This window comes from Akebia trifoliata, chromosome 11 (genome assembly GCF_017979445.1).
Source record: "Akebia trifoliata isolate Shusen 1 chromosome 11, ASM1797944v1, whole genome shotgun sequence".
Classification (NCBI taxonomy): domain Eukaryota; kingdom Viridiplantae; phylum Streptophyta; class Magnoliopsida; order Ranunculales; family Lardizabalaceae; genus Akebia; species Akebia trifoliata.
The window spans coordinates 45,396,205-45,415,982 of NC_141385.1; the positions used below are offsets into that span (position 1 = coordinate 45,396,205).

The 19,778-nt window shown below is 33.1% G+C and overlaps 1 protein-coding gene and 1 pseudogene across 3 annotated transcripts; both read left to right on the top strand.

Annotated features, from left to right (window-relative positions):
- The first annotated feature begins 1,475 nt into the window (after positions 1-1,475).
- On the top strand, positions 1,476-9,272 carry LOC147392050 (large ribosomal subunit protein uL2-like; annotated as a pseudogene). The gene is made up of 2 exons (XR_015183281.1): positions 1,476-2,175; positions 8,674-9,272. The product of XR_015183281.1 is annotated as a large ribosomal subunit protein uL2-like (transcript).
- Positions 9,273-11,364: 2,092 nt separating this feature from the next.
- On the top strand, positions 11,365-18,913 carry LOC147392051 (myrcene synthase, chloroplastic-like). 2 transcript variants are annotated; one of them, XM_086459287.1, is made up of 8 exons: positions 11,365-11,859; positions 14,533-14,626; positions 16,567-16,834; positions 17,101-17,473; positions 17,593-17,817; positions 17,909-18,047; positions 18,156-18,404; positions 18,502-18,913. In XM_086459287.1, exons 2-8 carry the CDS (start codon positions 14,609-14,611, stop codon positions 18,790-18,792), a joined length of 1,563 nt encoding a protein of 520 aa, XP_086315413.1. In that variant the 5' UTR covers positions 11,365-11,859; positions 14,533-14,608; the 3' UTR covers positions 18,793-18,913. The 2 variants fall into 2 exon arrangements, with proteins under 2 accessions (XP_086315413.1, XP_086315412.1); XM_086459286.1 differs by lacking the exons at positions 11,365-11,859; positions 14,533-14,626 and adding an exon at positions 16,199-16,472.
- Positions 18,914-19,778: the final 865 nt, after the last annotated feature.

Below are 19,778 nucleotides of genomic sequence, written 5' to 3' on the forward strand. Positions count from 1 at the left end.
TCAACATCTTGACAGTACAATTAGACAAAATGTTACCAAATAATATATGCAATTCAACAATAACAACAACATTTTCTCTCAACTTCAATACTATTAACTTTAAATATAGTCTTTCATAACAAAGCAAGAGAAGGAGAAATAGAAATTCAATCAGATTATGGTTCGTGATATGATGATTATGAGGGATATCCTTATAGAATTTTGAATTGGGTAAATTATATTTTCACCCTTTGTGATTTTATGTAATTCTATATTGATCTCGAACGTTTTGACAATTGTATTTGATTTAGGATATCTACAGCTCTAAGTAGTTTTCTAATTTTATATATTTATATTTCTAGTAAGATTTCTATTAGGATTTCTATTTCATAATTATGTTAGGAGTACAATTCCGTATTAATTTATAATTTATTTTAAATTTATTTTTATTATTTAGACTATAATTATAATTACTTTGAAGTCTCTAATTTGAGTTCTAATATAATTAGAAAGTTAGTATTATGTTATAGATAGGTTAATAATATTAATTTTTAGTATTTTAGTAAGATTACAAATTGTTGTGATGGAGTTATCTATATAAAGAGTTTCAAATTCAAAAATCAATAATCAATTTAATTATATTTTATTTTTTAATTACTTTTTTACTCTGTGCTTTATTTTTTTTTTCAGGCTATTGCTTATTTATCAATTGAATATATTGATTCAAATTGATTTTAAATGTTTCATTGAATATAATTTATCGAATCTATTGATTTACACGCTTTCGCTATATCAATATTTACCTTCTTATAATTATTTAAGAGATTCGCTTATTCCTTCCATTTACTTGTCATCGATCAAACAATAATAAAAAAGAGTAGTGGTAAACTGAAGTGCTTTATACATAATTGACGTGGTAAGGACACAAGAAAAAAAGATATATGATTAATGCATTTGCCACATCAATCATATACACTTTAGCGCATCATTTTATCATTTATTTAAATTTTTTTTTTTTTACTTTTATAAAAATTGTTTGACTTTTTTTAAATGTTATTTATTTTTTATAAATAGAAATATCCATGTGAAAAATGGGTTCAAATGTGAATGCTTGGAGGAGGCATTTTTAATTATTATTTCAAAATCAATCTATGAGAAATTCTATTATCACACAAACTTTTACTAACACCACCTCAATTCATATGTAAATCAGGCTTAGCACACATATTGAGATAGAGGGTAACAAAAGTTGACTTGACACCCCCTCTAGTAATATGCCCCGCATCACATAACCATAAATCATTTGCCTTTGAATACATAAAATCAAAAATCTTTTTCTCGTGTATCCCAAGGCAAATGACCTTTGGGCGCATATGTTAAAGGAGGGTGTTAGATTATCACAACTCTTAGTGAATAATGGTTTTTTGACACTCCCTTTGATATACGCCCCCCATCACATAATCGTAGATCATTTGTGTCAGTATAGGTGGAATCCTAAATCTTTTATTTGTGTATCTCGAGGCAAAGATATACGATTTTATGATGGGGTGTGTAGGGGTGTACGTGAGATACAGACTATAAGGGGTTAAAGTGTAATTTACCCTTTCAAGTAAAGATCACGGGCATTTCAGGAGGCTAAACCGTTCTTATTTTGACTCCGCGCGCGAGATTTGCAAGAGCAGCAAAATTCGCGCAACTTTTTTATTCAAACGCATACCTACATTTCCTGCCTCTCACTTCTCTTATTCTTCCCAAAACCCTAACCCTAACCCTGAGTGATGGGACGAGTGATTAGAGCAGGTGCCGGATCAGTCTTCAAATCCTACACACACCATCGCAAAGGCCGAGCCAGATTCAGAAGCCTCGACTTTGGCGAGCGCAACGGCTATCTCAAAGGTGTGGTAACCGAAATCGTTCACGTCCCGGGTTGAGGTGAACCACTGGCCCGAGTCACGTTCCGCTACAACACAAGAAGGAGCTCTTTGTTGGTGCTGAAGGTATGTACACGGGTCAGTTCGTGTACTGTGGTAAGAAGGCCAATCTAATGGTGGGTAATGTTCTTCCTCTTGGATAGATCCCTGAAGGTGCAGTTATTTGTAATGTGGAACACCATGTTGGTGATCGAGGGGTCTTGGCTAGGGCTTCCGGAGATTACGCTATTGTTATCAGCCATAATCCTGATAATGGGACCTCTAGGTATGTATCTATAAAATTATTGGGTTTGAATTGATTCTGTAATTTTTATTAATTTTTTAAAATTATGTGCTTGTTAAAATGTTGTTTCTGTAAAAAAATATATATTAATTTGTGGGTATTGTTAGGTTTATGTTGGATTAACAGTGATGAGTATATTCAGTAGTTTCTGTTTGTGGGATTTATTAATTTGAATGTAGGGTACATTATATTTTTATTTTGATTACTTTAATTTTAGTTTTACTATTTGTGCTGATTTTGTTAGTTAGGGTTCTTGGAATTGCTTTGGGTTCGTATACCATTGGTTAGATTATTATGGTCAGTGTACTGTGGTTCTATTTTTAATTATTTGTTTAAGAATAATGGGATTAGTCCTGGGTTATGAGGTTTAAAAAAAAAATATATATTCTTACTGAATTAGTTCACAATTTAATGAGAATCATTTTGTTGTAATTGCTTGTTGGATTACATTAAACATGTATTTTTGTTATGTTGGTATAGCTACCTCATTGAAATATACTTCTGGGGAGGGCAGGGTGTATTTAGAAAATGTTTTGTATTAATCTCTCCTTCAACAAATGCAACTATAAATTAAGAGAGATTATATTGTCACACCAACTTTTGCTAATGCCATTTCAATTCATATGTAAATCACCAAAGAATTAACACACATCTTGGGGTGGTGGTGTCAGTAAAAGTTGGTGTGGCAATAGAAGCTCTCTAAACCTAATCACCAACTAGATTTTCTTAAATTTCCTATTTTTCATAAATCAAATTCAATTTTCTTATCTCCCATCATCGGATTTGGTATCAGAGCTAAACCTAGAATAGATAGAGATGGTCTTGGAAGTCAAAACCTGATTTGTTTTACCTTCTGAAGAGTCATTCAGAGTATTGTACAGTGATAAATACGAGGAAAACTTGATTTTCACAAGTTTTTCTGGGAAGATCTTACAGAATTTTGAAGATAAGACTTATTGTGGTTATCGTGATTGTGGTTATTATGTTTAGTTCTGTTAAAGAAATTTTATCTATGGTGCTAAGTGCAAGGTGGCTCCTTTAAAAAATTGTCCTATTGTGTTTTGGGTCGAGGTTGGATCTCATATGTACAAGTTATGTTTGATGCGAAACAAAATATTTTACGTGTTACTTTAGGCAGACAATATCTACTCAAGGTATGTCCATGGAAATCAACTCCTGTGGTACCATCAATCCAAGAGCAGATTGAAGAAAAGATAGATCAGACATCGACTTTAGAAGATGGTATGCCTATAGTTCTAGAATCAACGTAAGAATAAGATCATGAAATGAAAAATACGTCAAAAGAGCCTAATGAAGATTTTTTGGAGACAACGTCTATAATTTGTGTTTATGATGTAGTTGTTCCATCACTATCTCAAACAGACCTAATCATCTCAAACAGATACAATGAAGACTTTGTCAATATAGAAGATCGCAATTTGAAGTTAATAGTTCAACAAAAGTTCAAGACACAGGGACGAATCTTCGTCCTAAAATGATAAATCATAAATTGTCATGATTATTCTCAAGCACTTTAAAATTTGAGGACAAATTTTCTCCAACCAGAGGAGAATATTGAGGAACACAACTAATGATGAGAATTACTACAATTTTATTTCGTCAATGGCGAAATCTTCCCATTCGAGGAGAATTGATGGGGACATCAAATCTTAAAGAGTAGATTTTAGTTTTTATTTAGATTTTTATTTTAAGGCTTTATTTTCATATCTTTTTGGGTTTATTTTGATGTTTTATTGACCTACGGTCTTAGTATAATATTTAGGGGCAATTTAGTAATTTTGATGTCTTATATTTAAGTTTATTAGGGTTTGAAAATTAGGAGAGAAAGTTATGAAAATTAAGTTTATTTATTTGGTATTTTAGCTTGACTAGGATTCTTGATTTATTTATTTTATGGAGATTGTATTGGGATTTTTTTTAATAATGAACAATGAATAGAGAATGATGAATAAAATTGAGATTGAAGCTTTGATATTCCCATTAATGGTGTGGTGTGAGGTCATTTTGGAGTGAGGCCTATATCTTTTTCTTCTTCTAATCTTTATTTTATTTTTTATTCTTTTATTTTTCTTGATTTTCTCAAATTCTTGATTTCTTGAAAGCCTTTTCTTGATTTCTTGAAGTCTTGGATTATTGACTTCCTTTTATTGATTCTTGAAATCTATATTGATTCTTGCGGTCATATTTGCCCAAAATCCAAAATTAAATTATCCTATCCTACCCAAATCCTTATCTAATCCCCAACCAGATTTTCGTAAATCCCCTATTTTTCCTAGATCAAATTCTATTTTCTTATCTCTCCTATTGTCAATCAAATCCTTAACCTAATCCCCAACTAGATTTTCCTAAACCTCCATCATTTTCTTTTGTTTCCTCATTGGCCTGCGTCAAGTAGTAGTCATAGTAGCTGTGGGTGGAGTAGGTCCTGTAGTCAAGGTAGTCAATTTTTGAAGAATCTCTCTCAACTGTATGATAAGATCAAGAAACACAACGCTAGATGTAGTCTGAGAAGTGTAATTAGTGGAATTTTAATGAGGTTCCTCTTGATCCTGATTATCCCAAACAAGTTTACCCCATTTATCCCAACAAAATTGTTTAGTGTGGTCAATGTAGCTACAAGAGGTACACTTAAATCACCACCACGACCATTATGGCCTCCTCTACCATGGTCACCACAACCTTCTCTATCACAACCACGAGAAGAGTCGGATGAACCACTAGAAAGCAACGTTGATGACTTTTTGGGAGTTGTAGACGATACACTCTCAAGAAAAGTACGTTGAAGACGAAAGAAAGTATTGGTAGCAGTTGGTAAAGATTTACTAGCAAGAATTTGACCCTTCAAGAAGCATACTCTAGATTCAGGTTAGAGAGAAATAGTGCAACTTAAAATTCTTTTTGTTGTCTTTTCTGGGTGTCAAGTCTTGTAGTCAATGGTTGATATTGCTGAAGGTCTTGTCACTTATCCCGAAAAGAGCTATAATAGTCACTAAAGGATTTGTTTCCTTGTTTAGTAGTGAACATAGTCTCAAATAGATCATGTACCCTAAAAACGTTTTTTTCTTGAGAGTACATCTCCTGTATGGCTAGTTAGATCTATTTTGCTGTATCCAAATACATCACATTGGAGGAAATAGAGGCCTCTATACTGTTCGACAACCATGTCATAACCATGGAATTATCACTTTGCCAATCTTTATAGTGTTTGTCATCTTGGGGAGGTGGATCCTCAATAAAAGACCTTGATTCCTTCTTAGCACAAAGGAATACTCGCACAGAATATGACCATAGGAGATAATTAGTGTTGTTGAGCTTGATAGAGGTGATCAGAGCACCAACACCATTAGAAATCCCCAAATTTGCTATTCGCGGAGGAGTAAACTGAAAATCTGCACAAAGATAAAAAAAATCTCAAACAATTATTGAGTATCCCTTAGGATATTTTATGATATGTAGTTAGGGTTGAGAGGCCAAAGAAACAATGATTGAAATAAAATCGCAAAACCCAAATTGAGATCTAGGCAAAATTTCAAACTATTGATCAAGAAACCGATTTTTTTCATGTAGAAAACACTATTCACAGAGCACTGTTTACACTGAAAATATTGTTCACGAGCATTATTCACGCGACTCTTTTAATGCGTCACTATTCACAATATTTATTTATTTATTTATTTTTTGAAGCTGAATTTTAGGCTTCAAAATTATCGACAAATTTTCCAGTCATTTATAAACACCTTAAAGAAACACAAACAAAGTCTTATATAAACATCTAGGTGCAAACAAACAAACCGTCAAACAGCTAATCCCTTTTTGGAATCAAGGCCTTAGGGTTTGGAAGTATCGGATTGAAGAGGGAAAAGAAAGGGATTAAGGAAAGGGAAGAAGAGAAGAGAGATCAAGCAGATCTAAAACTAGGAGTGCTCTGATACCATGTTAGAAGATTAAGGAGAGAAGAGAGGAGAATGAGTAGGTCACTCCCAATAAGGTTCATCCTCTCTTCTATATTAAAGACATGTGGTTGGTTGTGTGGGCTTAAGTATTAGGCCCACACGACTTTACATTAATGAGAAATAAGACATGGGTCGTGTGGGCTTAAATATTGGACCCACATGACATTAAATAAGAACTCTAACAAAACTCATGGATGTATGATCAATTTATTTTAATGACCAGAAACAATCTTGTTCTTTGGAAGAACATAGTGCTGTTGCTCCCTTTATCATTATTCTCTCTTTCTTTTAGGTACTTTTTGGTTTTTCTTATTTTTTATCTTCTATCCAATGATTTCTGAACAACATTCAACTTGGTTTAGATAGCACTTGTAGCCACCTCACCCAGGCTACAATTGACTGATTCATCATTCAGCTGGTCCTTGTCCATATCACCAACAATATGTTAATTCAGTTTTTGTTAATATATTATTGAGACCTGTTTTGGTATTAACTAGAAGAGATACTAATCAAACCCATTTTTATTCTATTTCAACTTCTTTGAGATACTATGATTCCTTTGATTTCAGGCTTCTTTGATGGGTCCATACTACATGGGAGAACTCATTTTTTAATTCCTTGATTGGGTTTTCTCTGTGATTGCTGGAGTCTATGAATCAAGTTTTGCGACTTTGCTGATTCTACAATTATGTGAGCCCTAGCTGAAAAACATTGAATGTTAATTTGTTTCTATCATATCATATAGGTGTTGCCATCCTTTAAATATCCATATTTTTGGGATTTGAATACAGCTATTAAGTCGAAGTCCTTGGCGTTTCTCATAAATAACATTTTTTGTCTTTGGAGGTGAAATATTTTTGTGGGAGCTCTATTCCTACTATTTTCTTTATGTTATCTTTTTTTTTTTTTCCTTTTCCTTTTTTGTTATGCTCTGTTTGCTTCAAGCACCAGCTCTCTTGATTGGATGAAGTGGTGAATCCTTATAGAGGCCATTTTGTCAACTTCTCCTTAATTATTATATCCAGTTTTCCATTTTTGAATTTATTTTTTCTAGAAGTTTAAGAAAATCACTTATCTTTTTATTTTTTTATTTTTTATGTTCCTCCTCTACTTGTTGCACTGTGGTGGCTGTTGTTTGTTCTTTTAGCATGTTTTGGCTAAAGTTCTAGAGTTTAGGTTAAGGTGACATAATGTGATTAGAAAAGCATGTTGTTTGATTGCATTCTAGTCAGTTACCATTTCTTTTTTATGTTCATCTAATAATGCTTATCTAATGCAAGGATTCGACTTTAAAGTAACAAACTTTATTTATTGTTCTTCCATAATTATGGCAACTGCTTAATGTGATAGAAGAACTATTGAACTATGGGTGGGGAGGTCGGTTAATGTTTGTAACTTATAACTAGAGAGTATTGATTAATCAAGAGTAGCAATTATGATGTTGCTGTTATCAGCAAGCATAGCTGTTGCATACTGCTTCTTAGTGACCGCTTATTTTGTCAACATATGTAAGCCTTGAAACAAGGTTAGAAGTTTAATTTACGTATGGACATTTGTAAGCCTCAGACATGTACGTAGTTCCAGAATTCATTGACAATGATACTTGTAAAATAAATTTATTTCCTACATGTCTACATTTGTTCTTATCCATTAATCAATCCATGTATAGTTAGAAGAAGGTGTTCATAGTGTTCACAAATCACTCATTGGATGAAAATTTGAGGATTACAAACTTGCTGTGTGTAGTGAATTGACTTAACATTGTTTGATGATGGTTGAAAATTCAGGTTGACTTAATTCATGGTATGTTAATATTTTTTTCAATTATTTATTATATATATATTGATGTGTAGGCTCATTGTATGGCAGTTTTGAGTTTAGTTGGCCTATTGGTATGTATAGTGTAGAGGCCGATTTTTTTAGGGCATTTGATGAAGACAATGATCATGTTACCATTTCTCATCCATTATAGCCTAAGTTCAAATGTTTCTGCAATGGATTGTGTTACTTCTATGGATTGTAAAAAATAAATAAAATTAGCCTTCTGCTTTCCTCATTCAAGAAATGAGCGAATACAGTTCTTAGGATCTTATATTGAGATTCCATCTCCTTGCATAAGGGAAGGCCGATTACAGCCTTCGAAGGAATATGCAAATTGAAAGATATAAGAGAGTGTGGGGAATTGGATTGTGGGTTGGAGTTGAATTGTTGATAAAAGATGCACATGGGTTTAGACATTACAGAATGGAGTAATTTATAAACAAAATAAATAAATACATACATAAATAAAAAGAATGGATTAGCATGATTTTTGACCAACCCCAATATATATATATATATATATATATATATTTTTTTGGGGGGGGGGGGGGAGGGGTTGGGGAGTGGGCTTAATTGATGTTGATGATCATTCCTTCTCCTTGCATTAGATGTTAGTGCGTTTGGGGATTATTCATTATGTTTGAAATTGTGATTCAATTTGATAACTTTGTGGTATATTTGTTAGGATAAAACTCCCTTCTGGAGCCAAGAAGATCGTACCAAGTGGGTGCCGTGCCATGATAGGCCAGGTTGCTGGTGGTGGTAGGACCGAGAAGCCTATGCTCAAGGCAGGTAATGCCTACGACAAGTATAGAGTTAAGAGAAACTGTTGGCCCAAGGTTCATGGTGTTGCTATAAACCCAGTAGAGCATCCCCATGGCGGTGGTACCAACACATCAGGCATGCTAGTACTGTTTGTCGTGACTCCCCTCCCGGTTAAAAGGTTGGTCTCATTGCTGCAAGGAGAACAGGTCGTCTACAAGGTCAAGCTGCTGCTACAGCTGCAAAAGCAGATACGAGTGCTCAGTGAGAAAATGTTTGATTTCTCCTTCCGTCTTTCTTTTGAATTAGACTTCTTCATTCTTATTCACTTCTAATGGTACAATAAGAGATGCATTTTGTTTTAAAATTAGGTGTTACATACATCCAGTCTTAGTGAGATTTTTAAAAAATTTCTTTCTTCTGAGGACAGAATGAAAAGTAATTGTTTGTTAATGCTACAATAAGAGATTTTAAAATTTTTCTTCCAGTTTGATTTCTCCTTTGACTTATGTCGATTGTATTATCCTGCAGATCTTGCATTGCGATTTTAGGGAATCCGCCTTGAAATTTTGGAGGAACCCTCACCATGTTACAAGACACGTGGCTTTTCGTATTCATTTCAGGCCCTTACTTTTTCGTTAATATTTGGGATGCCTCCTTGAAAGCGCCACTTGTAATCTGAATGAGAGTGTTTTTTTTTTTTTTTTTTCAATTTTAGGTAGAATGTTATCATAAGATATGTTTTCAATGCTGCTGTCGGCTGATGAAGGATTCCAATTGAGTCATAATTGTCCCATGTTTCCTTAAAGGCATAGAGCATGAACAGGTCTAATCAAATAGTTGGGGATGGAGTTGGTGTTAAATATTTAAATTTAAATAATATATATATAATTATCATTTATTTATGATGCTAATCGACAGCAATGATAAATTAGTTATTTATGTAGTTGCAAGTAGCTTGATTTAAAATTATTGATTTATGATGCTCTGACTTGAGTGATCTTGTATCATCTTAGTTGTATCATTTGGTAATGGAAGAAGAAAGAAAGTGTGTTTTATAAACATTTTGGAGTAACTTCAATTCGAGGCTCATTTTCTGATGATGATATCTACCATCCATTCATCGATAACAAAAAGATTATTAATGTATTTGGTATGACACATTATGGTGCGGTGTACAATGATGCATCATATCATCTTCTTATGAAAGTATAAATAAAAGATTAGATTGTCCAAAGTCGATGGTGCCAACTTTAACTAAGTTGGTGAAGGTTTGTAAAGTATTGGTCCCACCGCATAGGTACAAATCTTACTAATTTTATTTTCACTTAGATTACTAATTAACTTGTTTGCCTATAATATATATATATATATATATATATATATATATATTGTCCAAAGAATTGGATTAAAGAAATTATATTTTATTTTGATTTAAATTTCTTTCCACTTTTTTAGATTTATCCTAACGTGTACTGAAATTAAAAAAAAAAAAAAAAAAAATGACACTGTTTATTTAATTCCAAAATCGATAATTTATCGTTTTTGGAATTAAAATGTTTTTGTTAAAGTGGAAAAAAATTCACTGTTTTATAAAACAAAACTTTAAAAAAAAAAAAAAACTATTTTATTGAAACTAAAATAGAGGAAGTATTTACTATTTTATAAAATAAAATAAATAAAAAATTACTAGGCACTTCATGGATTTATCGTTTTGGTAAAAAAAATCCCGTTTTTGGGAATGGTGTGCCATTTTGATAAATTTTCAATTTTATCGTGATTTCCAATTGCTGAAAATTAACTATAGTGATTTGGTGCTTTGATCCAATAACGTGTGATCATAAATTTATATGTCAGTGTAACCGAAAGATAGGCATCCAAACCATATAATCCCTGATTAGACCCATAAATGAAAAAAGAAGAATAGAATTTTAGTAATACTCTCATGAAATTGGTTAAATTAGGTTTATCCCTTTGTATAATGCAAGATTTGGTTTATCTGTCTTGATCAAGTGTCAACCCCTTTTTTGTTGTTAAACTGATGGTGAATTTTAGATTCTGTTAAAAATATCTTTCAAATATTCAAAAAAATTTACTTCAAAATTTGAATAAAATAACCTCTAAAATCTTGGCTCAATGGTAAAATTAGTGATAGGGATTTGCTCCCTCCGATCACGTATTCAAAAATGAGTGGTCTCTTCATTTACTTGGAAAACTTCCATGGGGTCATTGTGTGTAATCATAGGGATTAGTTTTTTCTCAAAAGAGATGTAGGACACCCTACCTTATCAAAATTTCACCATTAACTCATCAATAAAAAAAATGTTATGTGATGTCTAGTATTCTTATTAGGCTTGAACTTAAGAGGTAAGGTAATATTAGGTTACTTGACCATTATGCCGAGGTGATATATTTTTGGGATATATATGTTATATTTTTAGTAGGGTTTCTTTATGTTTTTTTTTTTTTTTTTACTCTGTGAGATTTCTTGTAACTGTGGACATTACGTGAAAATCCCAAATTTATATAAAAATTTTTATTGGGCCTGGTCCATCGAATTTTAAAATCCAATACTCCGCGGTCTGTGGACCACATTTTCTTCTTCTCTTTCTGTCACTCTTTCTCTTTCTCTCTGCTTTTCACACTGTTATCGATCGATCGATCGACTTCACATAGTCTCTCTCTCACAGTCTCTGTCTCGATTGACCTTGCCCTCTCTCACTGTAATCGATCGATCTATCAGCCTCTCACAATTTCTCTCTTACAGTCTCTGTCTCGGTCAACCTCGCCCTCTCTCTCGATCGATCAACGTTTCCATCATTTTCTCATAGTTTCTATATCGATTGATCGACCTTGCTTTTTCACTCACTCTCTCTCTCTCGATCGACCTCTTCATCGATCGATTGATCTTTCCATCTCTCTCTCATAGTCTCTTTCTCGAGTGATCTTCCTTTCAATCTGTCTTCCTCTATAAATCTCATCTCCCACTCTCTTTGATCGATCGATTTCGATCTAGATCTGATCCTCATTCTCTCTGTATCTCATCTATGAATTTTAGCAAGGAAGAAGAAGATACTATCGTCAAGCTACACGAAATTTTGGGGAACAGGTTGGTATCGATTACTTTACAATAAAACTATTTAAATTTTCTAAAATTGAATTTTAGTGAAATTTTTTGCAATAATAAATTTACAATGCATACATTAAAACATTGAATTTTTTATTTGAGATTATCTATATTCAAGATTTGGATATTCTAATCATATATAGTAAGCCACTTGAAAGCCAAATGCCAATCTAGTCACTCGAACAATTTTTAAGTCGTCTCGACGAGTTTAATCTATGATTCTAAAGCTGTAATTAATCTCTCTTTTAGAATAAGATTTTGCAATATCACAGGCATCCACATCTGCAGTTTGCAGTGATTCTGCAATATCTCTTTTAAAGAGCCTATAATCTTTATTGTTTATAGAGAATTTTTTTCCATCTCCTCTGTGGATGTAGGCACTTTGCCAAATCAAGCAAATCTTCTGCGTTTTTTATTTATATTTTTTATCTTTACTTTAATTATGCTTCCGTACAACATTGACTTTTGATGAGGGAGAGTATATCTACTAATGCATTTTAAGGGGATAAACCTACCACTAATTTCATAGAGGGAGTTACTAAAATTTCTCATTAAAAAAAAATAAAAATACAAAGCCATTAAACTTAGTACAAAAATAATCAGATCTATGAGTAGGAATCAAGCTTGATAAATTATCAAAACTAACTATTTGAAATCACCAATCAAAGTGTACACACAAAAATTCGTAATGATAGGGATAGTGGTCCCGAAAAGGGAAAAAACTTTGTAGTGAGCGCCCTTTTCAAAATTTCGAAGGAACCCACTACATTGATTTACACGTAGCATTTCTAGGATGTATTTCAAATTATGGCAAAAATACCGGATGTAAAATAAATTCTAAACACCACGTGTCTTGCAACTAAGAGGGTTTCTTCAAATTCTGAAGCGGACTCCTGAAAAAGATTCCACGAGCTAACATGAGGTTCACATTGCAAATTACTCAGTCCACACTCATAATGCAGGACAAAACTTTGAAGCCACCATCCTCTTCAAAATTTGGTAGAAGCCCTCTCCTTTGGATTACAAGTGGCAATTTCAAGGAGGTATTCCAAATATTAAGGAAAATTTAGGGTAAAATAAATATAAAATGCCCCGTGTCTTATAATCAATAGGGTTTATGCAAAATTTTGAAGTGGCCTAGCCGCTTAAAAGTTGGACTCCATAATGTATGTTTTATAAGTGGGTGTTTGATTGCGCTTCAAAAAATAGGTTTTTACAGTTTTTTGGTGTCAAAACGCGATTACCTGCCGCGATTTGCATTTGATAATACTTCAAAAAGCAGATTTTTGAAGCGTTTTTTTTACCGCAATTTTGAAAAGTGGATGAAAAGGAGCTTCTCATAACCACGTTTAAAAGTGTTGAAGTGAAATGATGTAAATACCCTTCATCAAATAACGTAATTCTAACGTAAATCCGACTTTGTAAAACAGTAAAACCCAATCGATCTCTCTCTTCTTCGTTCAACCCAAACCCCCACAGCAGCTGATGATTGCCATTGACGACAGCAGGCATCTCCGATTGACTCCATTGACGATTAATCCTAACATTACACCTCTTTTCATTTTCTCCCTCTCGATCTCACACAACACAACCCTTACCCAACCAAACAAAACCCATTTCTCTCTCAATCGATCTCTACCTCTCTTTTCTCTCAATTGATCTCTACAACAACACCAAAATCTCATATCTGAATCAATCCATCTCTGATCTCTCACAAGGTTCAAATACCAACCGCGATCTCTCTCCAATGTCTCTCACAATCTACTGCAAGATTCAAACACCAAACACTAAGATCTAATGACTGGTACGATCAAATATGACTTTAAACCAACTGCTTTCTTGATTGCTTCCTCTGATCTGTGGGTTTTTTTTTGTTTGTTTTGAAATGATGATTTTTTTTCCTGAAAAGTAGACTTAATTTTATGTCTTTGGATTCAATCAAGTCATGTTAAATTTCATCTTTATTTATGTTAATAAGTTGAAATGATGATTTTTTTTTTTTTTTTTGAAAAGTATGTCTCTGGATTCAATTATTTAAAGAGATCATTTATCTCTATAACTTGATTAATTTTTTTTAACTCGACTTAGTGCATTTTTGGTCTGGCCTGGATGAATTTTTAGAGTTGACATGGTGAGTGGTTCAAAGAGAACTGACAGCAGCACTTAACTTGAAATTCAATCGAGTCATTGGCAGAGTCTAGTCGAGTCCATGAGTTATAAATGGGATGTTATATGAATTTGTTATATATATACTATGTAATGTGGATGTTGGATTGTGTATAATGTAGGTATTTTTTTTTTTATCATAAAAATTTCATGTGTCCATTTTTAAGAGGAGATGTTGTCGAAATTTCTATAGAATTATAAATTTTTTTTTATAATTTTTTATATAATTTTTTTAATAAACATTTATATATAGTTAGTATAATTATATATTTATAAGGGTATTCTGATCATTTTTGGTGCATTCTAGATGCATTATTAACATTAAGGGTATTTTTATCATTTTACCCTAATATAGTAGAATCCAACAACTATATTAAATAATAATTATCAGATTTTGGTAAACATCACATCACTTTTATAATACTCTATCAAACAAGTTTTTCAATGTTCCAATTTTTTACAATTGTTTCTGACAGCAACTTCTTACAGCATAATTTGACAGCAAATTTTGACAGTTGTATCAAACGGGGCCTAAGTTATAACGAGTGGATCAAAATGAAAGTCCATGAACCAACTTCAAACGGTAACAAAAGTACTGAAGCATTCTTTTCCTTCTCATATTCATAACTTCACAATTTAGTAATTAATACCATGGAGGGACCAATCCACAATTTTAGAAACACTTTCCTTACTAAGGAAAGTTTCTTGACTGGTGGCATCCAAATTTAGAAACCAATGGTATGACACCACGTGTATTAGAAGAAACGAACGTGATTGATTGGTGAAGAGAAAATTTATGAGCTCCGTTTTGTAGCCATTTAAAAACGTGGCATCATACCATTGATTCACCCACATAAATTTTTTAACAACAAATTCGTATTCCCAAATTCATGATCAACAAAGATTTGCTGTTTTGAAATTTGTGTGCGAAGCTGGTGAACCCATGACATTACGTTGCATGTATTCAAAAAGAGTACTGATAATTTGACGAACTGGACACACGCTAAGGTGGAAGCATATAATGTACTAAAAAAATAAAAAAGAGAAAAAGAGAGTTTCTCTCTCTAGCCCATAGTGAAAAAAAGAAACTTTCAGATCTGATCACCTTGTGACATTCAAAATCATGATCCGATGAAATAGGGTTATAGAGGATAAAATTATATGAACTTAAAAAAAAAAGTTTCTCTCCCTTGCCCATATATTCTTTGCCAACATATTTTTTTTAGATTTCAAATCATAAAAAGGATCATTGGGCCCACATTGATTATCATATTGACAATCCAACAACACAGACATCTAGATTTCATGAAAATATTCATATTAAAAAAGACAATATTAAAAACAATTGTTTGTTGAACTTGATCCATGGTGTTTAAAACGGATGGCTACCAAGCACCCACATTAAAAAATAAAATTCAATGGTGAAAAATAAGAGCCCTGATAATATGACTTGTCAGTGGGCATACTCAATTGACTCTGTAATGTGGACAAGTTCGGGAACCATTGATTTGTATGCCTCAAGATACATGACTCTCTTGAGATACACTTTTTTTTGGGAAAGTGCAATCGTGTATCTTGAGATGTATAGATCTACAATTCCCGAACCTATCACGTTAAGGAGTTGATTCAGTATGCCACTTGGCGAGTCATATTATCACTACTCTTAACTCAAGCCCGTGTATTCCTTAAGAATAATGATGAATGCACGCGGTTTGGGTATGTAGTTTACGTGGCAAGGGCACATAACCACATATATTTTTGTTGTGTATCCTGAAGAAAAAAAATCTATGGTTTTGTGCACTTACAACGTCAGCCACATACCCAAAACCCCGTGCATTCAACACGATTCATTTCTTAGTTTACTCTGATGACTTTCCGTTTTCCAGCAAGTTGGTTAAAATGAGTTTGGTATACAAATCAACTTGAAACTCTACTTTTAGCCATGTATATTTGAAAATTTAAATAAATAAAACTTGAAATTCAACTAAGTCATGTTAGACTCAGTCAGGCTAAAAAAACCCCGGATTGATTTTTCTATAAGCAAAAATATCTGTCGTCCTTTACATTCTTAATGAAAGGGGTGGGTGCAGGCCAACCCTAGTTCATAAATTAATATAATGACAATGTCCTTACCTATACACGAGGAGTGCAAGAAGAGATTTTGAAAAAAAAAAACCATAGATATCACTCCAATGGCTCCTAGTCCCAGTCTCCAAGTAATACTTCTACCTTCCCCTTTCCCTATCTTTGTGCCCAAAAGTTTCCCATGTAAACTTCTACTTAGCAGCTCTTCTTGCATGGCCCTTCAACATGTCCATTGCCTTGCCAGTAATCAAATCTGTGATCCAACTGTTGCTAGACGATCGGCCAACTACCAACCCAACATTTGGGATTTTGATTTCATCCAGTCATTAAAGGCTGATTACATGGTGCGATTAATTACAATACTTGATAATATTTTTGTTTAAATTCATTTCTCCATATGAGTACTTGTTATTTCAATTGAGTTTTACTAATTTTCAGAGGGAGATGTATGTGACACGAGACAAGAAGTTAGACGATGTAAGGTGTAAGATTGATGATGAAAATGTGGGGCTATTAGATCGGCTTGAGATGATCGATAACTTGGGAAGACTAGGTATGGGTTATCTCTTAGAGAAGGAGATCAAGAGAGCACTCGACGGTATAATATCAATCAATACTTACAATGCTGAGACTGATCAGGAGAGTCTCCATGCTGTTGCACTTCGATTTAGGCTCCTTAGACAATATGGGTTTGAGATATCCCAAGGTACGATATTCTTTACCCCCAAATTTTACTCATCAAATTAAGTACAAAAAGTCGTTAAAATTTACACACATTTTCCTAGGGATACATATTCTTGGGAATCCCAACGTTGATGGAGAGCCTCAAACTATGGATTGAGGCTAACATTTTCCTTTTAACATGGTGGACTTCAATTTAATTTTATTCTCTTTTTGTTAAAATCAAGTAAGGTCTTGGTAATTAAAGGATTTTACTTAATATTTCATAACTAATATGTTTATGAGTGACAGATGTTTTCAATAGTTTCAAGGACGATATGGGCAGTTTCAAGGCAAGTTTATGTAAAGATGTTAGAGGAATATTAAGTTTGTATGATGCTTCTCACCTTGGTTTAGAAGGAGAAAATCTCTTGGATGAGGCCAAAGCTTTTACAAGTAGACATCTAAAGAACATTAGAGGGTACATACCCCCAAGTCTGGCTAAACTGGTGAACCACTCCTTGGAACTTCCCTTGCACTGGAGAATGCAACGCTTAGAGGCTAGGTGGTACATTGAAGTGTGCATGAAAGAAAATTGCATCAATACTACCATACTCAAATTGGCAAAGTTGGATTTCAATATGGTCCAAGCAGCACACCAAAAGGATCTGAAAGATTCATCGATGTAAGAATATACAAATATAATTCAGGTTCAGTACTTTTTCTTTTTTCATGCGTTTGATCTAAGTTTACCTGAAATGCGTCCTGATATACTCATTTTGATATTCTGTCCCATATATTTAGTTGGTGGAAGGATCTTGGCCTAAGCTCACACTCCGAATTGAGCTTTGCTCGAGACAGGTTGATGGAGTGCTTTGTATGGACTGTTGGAACAATCTTTGATCCTCAGTTTGATTATTGTAGAAAAGGGATTACAAAACTGAACTCGCTAATAGCAACGATTGATGATGTTTATGACATCTATGGTTCCTTGGATGAACTCAAGCTCTTTACTAATGTAGTCGAGAGGTTGGTGGGATATAAGTTCCAATTACTTAACTTGCAATGTTACCGTTTTAATTGATCAACATTTTATTGAAATGTGGTTGGTTATTTTCAGATGGGATATTAACGCAATGAGTACACTCCCGAATTATATGAAGATATGTTTCTTATCTTTGTACAACACCGTTAACGAAATGGCTTTCGATACTCTTAAGGAGCAGGGTTGGGACATCATACCATACCTAAAGAAAGTGGTATTGCTTCAGTTATTAATTCCATTTAAATCATTATTTTCATTCTCTTGATAAATTCATTAGTATGGCTAACATAATTTATTTAACCATTTTTACCTTTTCTTTCAGTGGGTAGATTTATGCAAATCTTACTTAGTGGAGTCAGAGTGGTATAACAGTAAATATACCCCAACTCTTGAGGAGTATCTAAACAATGCATGGATTTCAATAGCAGGGCATGTTGTGATGGTTCATGCTTATTTCTTTGTAAAACAAGAAATCACAAAGGAGGCATTAGAATGCTTAGAGAATTACCCAGACATTATACGTTGGTCGTCAATGATTATTCGACTTTGCGATGATTTGGGAACTTCTAAGGTGTGTGGGAGGCACATTTTCTAATTTTTAGATTTAGTGTTTGGTATAATACTAGAATCATTTTTGTGGAATAATGCAATTTTCTTTTGTTTTATAGGTCGAGCTAGAGAGAGGTGATGTTCCGAAATCGATCCAATGTTACATGCACGAAACTGGTGCCTCCGAGGAAGTTGCTCGTGAACATATTAGGCTTCTAATCAGTGACACATGGAAGAAGATGAACAAATATCAAGCAAATGATTCTCTTTTCTCCCAAACTTTTATAGGAATTGCAGTAAACCTTGCTCGAACTGCCCAATGCGTATACCAATATGGAGATGGTTTTGGTGCTCCAGACAGAGAGACCAAGGATCAAGTGTTTTCGTTGTTAGTTGAGCCCATCACATAAATGAAATAATGAAAAGCTTCCATCCTTATTGCTGGCAATTTAATTAGAATTTGTTTTGGGACAATGACGGCCACGGCCTTAATTATGTACCAAAAAGTTCCCTCATAAATAATATGATACATCTAGGTCTCACTCTGAAATTTTAATCTAAGGTCTTTTGAAGCAATTTATTTTAAAATTACCATAACTATGTACTTTCAACCACGTTTTTTTTTTTTTAAATATTTAAAACTATTTTTAAATACTTTAGTGTATGAAATTAAAAACTTACATTAGTCGATACACCAAAAAATCAATTGATGATTGTCATGACCATCCTCAATCGTCCCCATCATTAAATTAATATAATTTTATTTATTTTAAAATATTCATAAATATTTTATTTTATTTTTTTAAAAGTAAAAAAAAACTATTTTTAGTTATTCCTGACATTAGTAGTATGTTTTTAGTTGACTCATTTGAGTTGTCACTAATTTTCGAGTTGATTCAGCGGAGATTGGAGAGTTAAACCTATACTTTAAATATTTACAACTATTTTTTTAAAATCTATTTTAGTGCCTGAATTTTTGACCTTACATTGGTCTACCTACACACCAAAAACCAATTGCTGATGATCATGACCATCCCCATCATCATCATCATCTCCAAGAGGATTTAAGAAGACTAGTTTTGGGAAGAAAAAATAAAGGTTTTTTGTCATTTAGATCATTTTTCCTTAATCAATAAGAGATGACTAAGGTCAAGAAAATGTGATCAAATTTAAAACATAAAGGAATCTCAAATATTCAGCAAAACTTTGAGTAGCTCTTAAACAATTCATGGTTGCAATTTGTTGAAAGGATAGTACTCATATTTTTCTTAAAAATTGCTTCAAAAAAATCCTTCTTAGACTAATATTATTTTATAAAGTGAGTTTTAGATGAACTATATTCTTTAAGAGGGGACTTTTCAATACATTTTTTTTAAAATCAAGCATTTGCGGTCAT

What these genes read in the sequence shown, in the direction of transcription:
- LOC147392051 (XM_086459286.1), top strand. Translation starts at nt 16,236, where the DNA reads ATGGCTCCTAGTCCCAGTCTCCAAGTAATACTTCTACCTTCCCCTTTC. An exon ending in TGGGTTTGAGATATCCCAAG is followed by an intron (nt 16,835 to 17,100) that starts GTACGATATTCT and finishes TATGAGTGACAG; the next exon opens with ATGTTTTCAATAGTTTCAAG. An exon ending in GATCTGAAAGATTCATCGAT is followed by an intron (nt 17,474 to 17,592) that starts GTAAGAATATAC and finishes CCATATATTTAG; the next exon opens with TTGGTGGAAGGATCTTGGCC.